Below are 10,725 nucleotides of genomic sequence, written 5' to 3'. Positions count from 1 at the left end.
GACTTTCAAACCTTGTTTGTGTTTGTTTTTCATCAATGCAATAATTTATGGTTTAAAGAGTGTGATCTTGTAGACTTGGCCAAACCCAAGCACAAATTTGCCGTAGCATGCTTTTCTCGAATGTGGAAGGATGGTGTAGTTTGCTCTAAGATACTCCAAAAAGCACTGTGATGGGACAGCGTACAGCGTACTCCTTGAAGGAGCCTCCCCAATTCTCTCCATTCCTGATCATGACAAACACACATTGTCCTTTCTTTAATGTGGAAATGTTCGTTTACGACTTCTTTTGCGGACCTTGCCATGAGTCCGTCTTCTAGGTGGAGCAGAGAGAGAACCAGATGAAGACTCCGTTAACGAGTAATGGCCCATGGCGCCAAACGGAAAAGGTGCTGGACTTGGTAAGTCATCAGGATCCATCCAAATAAGGTTAAAATTGTTTTGCTCCACTAAACGGTCCAACATATTCTTGATCTTTGGGTCTTTGTGGTGGCGAGAGTTCACCACAATACACTCAACATTCTCAGATAGGCTGACTGGTCCGTGAATTTGAACCTGTCGTGTAAATATCGACTCAAATATTTGAAACCCGATGGGTTATCAGATCTAGAATAGTTACAAAAGCTCATTTTGAGTTCCTGCTAGGGACCATAGAGACTGACGAACTAAAATACATGCAAAGGTTTGAAAGCAACTATCATGGAAAAAACAAACAAACAAAAGATCAAATAAAACAAAACATGAAGAGAAAACAAGTAAAAAACTGTTGATCTTTGTGGAAGGAGGAAATTGGCGAACTCGAAGAAAACCTCTCGGTACAGCCCAGGAAGGTTCCCCGCGACTTGAACCCAGGCCGCAGAGGCAGCATTGAGCATTCTCATCGCATAAACGTCGACTCCTTGTGAGAGTTTGTTTTACTCGTCGTGCGTATTCAACAGGTTAGGAAGATAGATATTTTTAACGTGAAGGCACTTTGTCCAGCACATAACAAAACACCTAGTGCTGATATTCCAGCACAAACTATTTCAATTATGACCAACAGCAAAATTAAAAAACAAACACGAAACAAAGTACGCATATTACCTCTTTGTACTTTGATATACAGTCTGATCGATGAAATGGAACCTTTCCATTGGCTACATCCATTATCTGGGGAATTGAAGAGACGTGTTTGACAATTTCGTTACGCATAGAAAATTCAGATGTTCGTCGTACATCTTGACCCTAATTATGACTTCCCCTACGGTTTTCGAGGTGTCAGTCACCACTGCCAAACTCCTTAGGACTACTCCGACCCGAACGATCAGAGTACACGATGAAATTAAAAAATACTGGCACAAACAATTCGCAATCAATCAAAAGAACAAGCAAAGGAGACAGAAAAATAGGAGTAGGTAGAAAAAGTATCGCATTGAAATTATTCACCGCAGTTATCTCGTTGTCTGTGTATGCAAAGAGGACGTTTTCATAATGTTCACAACATGACAGCTTGACTCCTTCACCGGATGTGTCCATAGAAGCGAACGTGGTACGAAGACGAACTTTTCTTAGCTAAGAACAAAACAGATGCTAAAATTTTAAAATAAACCGCTTCTTCTAGTATGGTGACACAGGCATGTGCATTGTGTGGGTAAATTTCAGTTAATACAAACGCTTCTGGAATCCAGGACTTTTGACCCGTTCCAGTGTCATCTCAGTTATAGTTTAACATGTGTGTTAAGTCCGAGAATGAAAGTGACTATGCTGCTGAAGACAGGTTATTTTTGTTTTGCGACTTTTCCATTTAAGAGTTGCATGCCCCAGAAAGGAAAATGATAAACGAAGAAGTCTCAATTTGCAAGCTTATAATGGGAAGTCTGGCAATGATAGAATGAATTTAGGAAGATATCGTTTTCCACCGCACAGAGATTGAAAACATGGCTTCCCTCAACCTGGGCGTTGAAGGAATTTAACAGCCTGTCAACAGTAAAACAACCAAGTGTCCTCTCGTTAACAGAAGAAACTTGTTTTTGCTGGGCTTGAGTCTCTTTTGTGAGAATTTGGATCTCCCCTTGTTGAAAGCTTTCTCGTATGATGAATTTATTGGATAATTATTGTAATTTTGTAACTTGTTATATCATTGTATTCTTCACTTCCTTTGGAAAGAAAGAAAAAAACTCTTCAGTGGAACAATTACGATGGATTCTCAATGCAACTCCATAGAGAATGGCTCGTTGGAGCTTTTATTGCGTGTTAACTACAAAAAAGTAAGTACAGGTGGCAATCAGTGGATTTGGCATTAAATCAGTGATGACAAAGCCAAGTCGAAGGTGCAAGATGCTATCTAACACGTCTAAGCTATTCTCATAAGAGGTTAACTTAAATTTGATGGTGGGATTGGGAGATTTGAGACATTTTGTAAATTCAAGTTATTTTTGTACGCAAAAGGTGAAAAAATGGAAAACTTTGTGCCTTAATACCGCCAACACAGCATTGGATTGATTGTACCTTCAGATTTGACTCTTACTGCACAACTTGGTGGCGAGAACATGCAGCTGATATCGCTGGTGCGTAAATGGTGCCGGATTACTCTCTAATCATGTATGTTTTCTTTAATTAAGCGAGCGATCTTTATTTACTTAGTAAATTTCCTAGCACGAAAGTAACAAAAGAGGCTAACCTGTAGAAAGGAATCTCCATAATGAATACAGCTTCTTACACCGCGAGGATCGCCAACTAGGAAGCCGAGCAAATAGTACAGATAAGAGAAGGTCAGTAAACTATCGCTTTCTTACAGCACTTTGATGATAGAAAAATAAGCTTTATTTGGAGCGATTTTCGAACTGGCTATTAAAAAGTAACCTATGATTTCATTGGTTTTACTTCACCGGGCTTTAAGATTGGTTCCGACATCACACCCCACCGTTTTAAAAATTCAAACACTGCAATTACGTGTGACTTGGTCATGTGCACTTTCCTGCGCTCGATGTAGGGCTACATGTATTAGCAATTGGCACGTTATGACATCTCCTTTGTTCCTCTGCCTAGCTGATCGGCGAATATTATGGCAGTCTACGAGATTCAATGGAAGAAGGCTCTGAGCCGTTTTGGCTACTTATTAAAAGTTGATACAAGTGATCATCATGATTTTCTTATGGTTGTTAGCAAAACAAAAATGTTAGAAGGTAATCATCCTTTCCCTTGTGATAGATACTAGGGATTCTCTGGTGTGGCATTCAAGTCATGGTGTCATGCTCACCTATGTTTAGTACACCGTACTTGACTCGCTCTGATGGATTACTGTCGTGGTAAGCGCTGTTAAAAATACGGTCCTAGGCGGCGAAGAAAGAGATTGTAAGAGCACATTGAGTCGCCAGCAATGTTTGGAGCAATGACCTTTTAAGTGAATCAACTTGAGAGAAGAGTGTCACCAGTACTCGACTGATTCTCGAACTTCAAAGTGACTAAAGATACCGTTAACTCTCTACGGAACTTGTCACTAAAGGTGAATAAAGAATGGCTAATTTTAAAAAAAAAGCACTTAAACAAAAAGACGGGGTAACGCTTCCAAGGCTGAGTCAGAGGCGAGTCGTTCTACTCTTTCTGTTTCTTGAGGCATGTAATATCGCTTCTAAGACTCCAATTCCCTCAAGTTGTTTCGAGAGCGTGGGGTTTTGTTTCTGTCTCCAATAAGATGTAAAGCAACGGTAATCTTTGATCATTTCTCGTATTCTCACCTCCCAGGATTTCCTAGCCACTATGTCCATTGAGCCCCCACTAGTGCTAGTCTCAAAGCGGTTTCGATAATGAGTATCGTCGACTAAGAACTTTAACACTCTGTCAAGATTGACGTGGATGATAATAGGAGCTGCACTGCGGACCCACTGCAAGGTTCTAAAAACCAAATATTGTCTTAAACGCAATATAAAATATTGACTTAAGTTCAGGAGCCCGTTTGTCGAAATACCCTGCAGTTACTGTTCATTTAAAGGTCCTTTCTTAATTACGGTGTTTGGATTTATGATAGAAGTACCGATAATTTTGAAAGTGAACTATGATGATAACAACATGTGTTGAATATGCAGGACCCAAGTCCAACGAATTCATTGTCGTAGTGCATTTATCTATTTCCAATACTACTATTGGTTTTTTCGGGGAAACATAAACGCAACAGTAACTACAGAAAACTCTTGGTGCAACCTAGAGGCGCAACCAATGAGTGACTCTATTCATTCCCTTCTTGTAACACCTACCATCTGTGAAATCAAGTACTGCAGTGAAAGAGATTGCAAAGAAAATCTTGCAACATTCGCACAACGGTTGGGAACCAACAATGCGAAGATGGTACGTTCTTTTGGAAAGTTAAAGCCGAGCCGGTGGTTTTCATTTTCAAATAAATCAATGGAAAGTCTCTTCTTAAAGAAACAACTGCTCTTTACATGACCCATCTCTCCTTTACAATCACACTTCACGATCAAGGAAAATTGTCAGCTAAGAGAACCAACTCCCAGACTGCTATCCGACTTACCGCTATTGGTAGGACTAGCATCAATTTCTATCAAAATACTAAGTGGTCAGAGGTATGATACTAACCTCTTCAAGTCGTTTTCACTGTAACCCAGTCGCTTGACTCGAGCAAGTAAGGTGGAAGCAACTGTTTTGGAATCCTGGGCAGAGCGTGTAATGACATATTCTAAAGCGTCCCTTTGAGTGTCATTCAAGATGGCGACTGATGAGATGGCACTTAACTGAGAGGACGAAAATTCTTTCTTATAGTGATTTGGCTTTCGAACAAAGAAAGCGATTTGATAGTCTTTTTCCTCATTCATTAGGGCTATTTTTCCCTCTTTGCTATTCATGCACAAAGGCATAATAAATAAGTTGTTACTCGCTTTTCCGCTTTGTCTAAATCGATAAAATCCTCCTAACATTCATACAGTAATTTCTTCATTTGAGTTTGGGGTATCAAAGGAAACGGTATTTTACACCGAAAATTTTTAAGAAAACAAAGGGATACCTTAAGACAATCCTTTAATTTGAAGCGGATTACCGTAAAATGACCGTGTATAATTTGCTTCTTTCTACCAGACCTATGCTGTATGACGAAATGCACGGTTTCCGCTGGCTAACCACGTTTGCAGTAGCTCACCACAGAAGCCATGTCTCTCTCAGGAAGAAAAATAATGGTTAAATATTCAACATAAACATTGCTGTTCGATTCCAATTTCTTTAAGATTCAAGTAAAAGGGATGTGTTTTCACTGCTTCTCCTTTACGTTTTCCTTTGTTGCCCCACCTCTTTGTTTACGGAAAGTACTTAGGGGAGCGCCTTTGAAATGCATAAACAATAATAAAGCCAGCCACAACACCGGGAGCTACGTTCCCTCCTCTTTGTGAGGAGTGCATGAGCTCTATAACTTCCTTTGCCAACCAGTACGAAGAAGATGCAGGATACGGGGCCTACGGTTTATCTCCCTTATCCTAAAAGATTGAGATGTTTAACCATTTGCTGGTGCCATAGCAAAGGCAGCACATTCTCCTCAGTACATTTTTAGACCCTGAGTGTTGGTCCTGCATAGGGCTTACGTCATTGACAGGTCTGGTTTCTTACGATAGCGATGGTCAGATTTCCAACTTACGTCATGAACGGAAGGTAGGAAACCTTGGAATCTCTCTCGTGGTCCTGACATGTCTCCATCACACTTCTGCGAATGACGTATCAGCTTATGAATTGGGAAGTCTCTAAAACAGTACATACACCTTTCTAGAGGTTCGCCTGCTAATGGTTGGCTGTTAGCCGCATCCTCCTAGAAGACATTTGTTCTAATTAAAACCAGAATTCTAAGGATTCCAGGGAGAGGAAAGGTTGCTTGTGCCTGCGGTGGTCTTATATTTTGAGCTTAAACACCCTAATCTACAGTGGTTGCCATATGGGTGAATGAGGCCCAAATGTCAAACGGTTCAAAATTAAAAAAAAAACCAACCTGACTGCAATGGATTGTTCTCTGCTCACAATTCGGTGCATGGTCTATCAGTTCATTCAAAGGAAATGTCCTTAGGCAGTAATAACACTGTTCCAGATCGTTTGAACTCGTAGTGTTCTACAGAAATTCAAAACAAAAAATTGAAGACTTAGTTCTGAGAACTTCACTCGAATTGAATGAAGAAACGGGCTGCATATTCCCTTCCTCATAAAGCCTTATTAAGTTTCGTGAAAAAAAGAGTCGGAAGAGCAGGAAAGCTTTGGTTAGCTGGGTGAAGTGAGTGATAGGTGTAAAAATGTCCATCTCGAATTTGGTTGCACCTGTAAATGCTAATTCAGCTATGAGCAAGTAATACTCTTACCAGTATGGTAGAAAGGTCAATTTGGGTGGGGTATCTTGATTGTTATCCCAATAAATTGAAGTCCATGTCTGTCGCTCACAATACAAGCATTTTGGGCAATTGAGTTGTGTCATGCAGTCAATATTCTGCACCTTTTAGAAGGCATTATTCAAGTATTGCGTATAGATACTTTACCAGCTGAAGGCTTGAACAAACGCTGGCATGTTCCACAAGGACGCTCAAAGCAAACATCTTCAAACAGTAAACACACTGTTCTTCACAATCATGATACGAATCCAACGATGATGTTGTCCTCTTTAGGACAACTCCTTTAGATTCATCTGTTTCTTTGTCATCAACGTCATCATCATCGCCATCATCATTATTACCTTCGACCCTGGACCTTTTAACTCTTGAAGATTCTGTCGTTTCTGGTATTTCTGACGTTTTTTTCTCTGAGGAGCTAGCTTGATGCTCAGGGTCAATACCTCCCACAGATAGTCCACTGCTCAAGTTGTTTACAAGCTTAACACATGCAAGTGAATCCCCCACAGGAGCGATTCTTTTTTCAGGCCGTTCGCCTGTTCCCTGGTTTGAGTGGTGTTTTTCGCATTTGGGAAAATGACTGCTCATCACATCTACTGGCAGTCTAATGCCACAATAAACGCAGTCAACAAGTGTTAGTGTCAGTGAATCCGTCGAAGTACGGTCCTTGCCACTTGTTGCCGCTTCTGTATCAACAACTGAGGTACAGTTTGATGCATGCTCAATCAAAAGCGACAAATGAAAAAGCTTACGACAATTAGGACAGAATTCATATTCGTCACTACCGACATCGCCTTCAGCAGCTACAACGGCACCAATACAGTCATCATTTTGATGTTCGCTTAGACTACAATTTGTTCTACGTGTATCCGAATCAATCTTCCTCAGAGCATATTCGTGACGTCTGGAAATTCTTTCAGTAGCATCAGCTTTTTCACTTTCATTTCTTTCATTCTCGTTGTGGTGGTAGCTGTCACCAGAAGTGGTGCTATCTTCGTAAGTTACCCGTCTAGAATCATCAGCTTTGTCACTACCTGTTCCTTCCTCATTCTCGGTGACACCACCTTTGGTAACTTCCTCTTTATCACAACTACTGCCGAGTTGCTTCTCCTCAATATCAACGTCTTCATTGTTTAATGTCTCATGAGTGTAACAACCATGGTCGTTAATTTCGGTTGTATAGGCGTTCTCATTATCTGTATCAGAACCTTCACCGTCACCAGTATTGTCTTTACTTTCTCTATCACCAAATCTCCTGACGTCTTCCTTATCAACATTCCCCCGCAGTGACCCGAAATCTGAGCCCGTTTCTTCTTCCTTGCATTCAGCGGCGTGACTCACTAACTCTAATATGGGAAACTCTCGACCACATTTAGGACACAGTTCTTTCTCAGGAGAGTCTTCAATAAAATCAGACTCGTCTTCTTCGCTAGACGAGAAAGTGGAGGCATCATCCTCCTCAGAGACTTCCTCGGCTATCCGCCTCGAAATGTTCTTGCAGTGGCTGACATGTTCCACAAGTTGCAGTACCTCGAAATTTTCTCCACAGTAAGGGCACGCCTCACGGATATTTTCCGTATCACCTGAGGCTGCGCATGCACTCAGCTTGGAGCATTCAGACACATGTTCAATTAGCTCAGAGACTGGTAAAAATTTGGAACAGAATGTGCATCTTTCTTTGGATTCCACTCTCTCAAGACCAGATTCACTTTCAGGTGGTAAAATGGGTGTGGTAACTCTACTAAGAGAGTCGGAACTTAATTTTTGGGCTTTCTTAGCTGGACAAGAGATCTCTGTTACAGGGTTCTCTTCTACTCGCACTTCCTTTTCCCGCCTAGAGTCGCAACTTGTAACAATTGATTTGTCAATGAATTTTGGTTCAGTACATTTTCCTGAATGATGAAAAGACGTTTTCTTAATTGCAGGTGTTTTTTTCTCGCACAATTCATCATGTACTCTTGTCGTTCTTGCAGCCCTGTCTGATTCACGAGTCATACTTTCAACACGAGTATCTACTGTACACGGTTCACCTTCTACCAATTCAACCACGGAATTCTGAATCTCAGCATTACTGTCCTCTCCGCCCAAACTAGTGTCAAGCGGAAGCGATGATGAAGAAATATGATCTTGACTCTTGGCCTCTGGACTTTGACCTTCACAAACTGCTTCATGCAAAGAAATAGTCACACGAGGAATCCATTTCTCACAGTGAGTACACTTAGCACAATCAACGCTATCTCCAGGTGCACCGTCAATACTTGTTCGTTTGGGCTCTAAATGATTTGCAACTTTTTCTGGCGGTCGAGGGAGATCATGTTCTACCGTATTTTTAGGTACTTTAGATACATACGATCCCGAATGACTTCTTTTAGAAGAGCAGACAAAGAACTGTGAGGTAGAGGTGTGCACTTCACCCCGTTTTCCGTGTCCTTCTTCAAAATCATTTGTTTCATCAACACTTAAATTTACGTTACTCGAGCCATCTACAGTAGATCTCTCTGTGTCAGTATTTTTGAACCTAAAATCATTATTGTACACCTCATTCCTTTCTTTACTTTGTTTATGATTTCGATCCGGGTATTCTATCAGGACCTGTGTATTATCAAAGAACTCTTCACCTCGTAACTTAAATCTCACTTTTTTAACACTAGCGGACTGAACTTCAGCTTTTCGCTTCCTTTCAGCGTTATCACCTGTCATGTGTTGTTGGTTTACTGTGTTCCAAAGGTTGTCCCGGTTTGTGTGTAAACTTTCTATTTCTTGGAAATGGAGATGAATGATACCTAATGGAGATGGCCACCAATTTTAATGCAGTAGACTTGGTTAGCAAAATAACATCGCCATCTTCCAGTAGAGTGGACTTTCCCTTCTCGAGTTTTACAGCACAATCACTTGTTTTAAAGGAAATTCATGTTCCATTTGAACTGAGGTCTGTTATTAGAACTTGGCTCTTAGCTTCATCACTGCATCAAGTAATAAAATAAGAACAGATTATGATGACAAAATCAGTTTGGAGAAAATACTAAAGCACTACAAGTATCGGTCTGCATGCCTCACATTAGCATCAGACTAGGATTAGCTAAGTGAGAGGCTTATGTAAATGTTGATAGATGGAAGGTCTGGAAAATTTAACCCAGATCAAGAGGAATGACCTACAGGATGACTGAGAATTAAAGTGGGACAAAGGTAACTAGATTAAGCATGATTGGTAAGGTTGAGAGATCTGGTTGTATAAAAACTTCCCTCGCTTTAAGAAAGCACATGCTGTAACCCTGGAGTCAGAACTTCTGATATCTTCAAATCTTCCTGGGAGATTGTATGCAGCCCTTCTATTTCTAGATTTACTACACCCATTTTGAAATCACTGGGAGTCCCTGTAATCTGATTGCCTCTAATTGGTGCGATTTATTCACGAATGGCACCTTTTTTTGTTTTAAATCGCATCTTTTCCCAGCTAAAGAGGAGGCTACACTAAAAACAAAACAACCAATCAGATTTCAAGGCTTGTTTACGGTGACCAATCAAATTGCAGGAAAATGAAAGACAAAGAGTATCATATGGCAAAATTTGCAACCTTTGTTTCCAAAACTCTTACTCCCCCCCCCCCCCCAAAATGGATGAATTTAATTTCAAAGTACTATATAAATAAAATATTTGAACTGACCAAGTCTTGTATTTGGGCGATTATAAAATGGATGTAATAAAGTGGCAACTGAACCACGTGTCGTGCATGTCTGGTCTGAAATCATACTTGTGATTTCAAATCACGCGTATGCGCCAAATTGCACTCCACTCAGTTCAATTATCATTATTAATTGCAATTTAACCTGACTACTGACAAATTGCCGAATTGGAACTTAAATCAAACGAACTGGATCTATTTCAAGGTACTTAAGTATTATCAACTGAGTTGATAACGTAAATTGGCCACCGTAAAGAGTTTGAAAACTTACATTTCGAGTGTTAGCCCCTTGTCAGAGCGAATGAAGGGCTAAAGCGCGAAACATCAGCTTACAAACACTGGCCAATCTACGTTATCAACTCAGTTGATATTACTTAATTACCCTGTTATACCCTCCCACCGACGTGGCTCGAGAATCATTTTCTCTTGAGATGTTCAGGCTACAGTGGACATTACTCACATAGCCGTCTGTTAATGCGATGTTACAGAGAGGCGATCGATCAATCTTGAATGGACCTGTTACTCGAAGATCGTAATCTTTGTACAACAGGGTGAGATTTTCATCCAACATTGTATTTTTTGCTTCACGATTCTTCTTCCTCCCATGAGTTCTGTCTTGTTCAGCGGCTACGTCTACGGAAATAAACTCTTTTGAATAAGACGCATAAGATATAACAGTGGTTCGCTATTGGTGACATA

At 40.5% G+C, this 10,725-nt stretch overlaps 1 protein-coding gene across 3 annotated transcripts; it reads right to left on the bottom strand.

Moving 5' to 3' along the window:
- Positions 1–10,634, bottom strand: LOC131775460 (uncharacterized). Of its 3 annotated transcripts, XM_059091573.2 has the most exons (11): positions 10,487–10,634; positions 6,495–9,307; positions 5,960–6,076; positions 5,615–5,782; positions 4,570–4,724; positions 3,714–3,870; positions 3,236–3,308; positions 2,657–2,712; positions 1,423–1,548; positions 1,081–1,146; positions 1–552 (listed from the first exon to the last, which is right to left on the bottom strand). In XM_059091573.2, the coding sequence occupies exons 2-11, from the start codon at positions 9,042–9,044 to the stop codon at positions 256–258; spliced, it is 3,765 nt and encodes a 1,254-aa protein (XP_058947556.2). In that variant the 5' UTR covers positions 9,045–9,307; positions 10,487–10,634; the 3' UTR covers positions 1–255. The 3 variants fall into 3 exon arrangements, with proteins under 3 accessions (XP_058947556.2, XP_058947557.2, XP_058947559.2); XM_059091574.2 differs by lacking the exon at positions 1,423–1,548; XM_059091576.2 differs by lacking the exons at positions 1–552; positions 1,081–1,146; positions 1,423–1,548; positions 2,657–2,712 and adding an exon at positions 2,723–3,048.
- Positions 10,635–10,725: the final 91 nt, after the last annotated feature.

Source organism: Pocillopora verrucosa, chromosome 3, assembly GCF_036669915.1.
Source record: "Pocillopora verrucosa isolate sample1 chromosome 3, ASM3666991v2, whole genome shotgun sequence".
Lineage (NCBI taxonomy): Eukaryota > Metazoa > Cnidaria > Anthozoa > Scleractinia > Pocilloporidae > Pocillopora > Pocillopora verrucosa.
The sequence above is the reverse complement of the archived record's forward strand: the minus strand, read 5'-3'. Positions and strand labels throughout refer to the sequence as shown.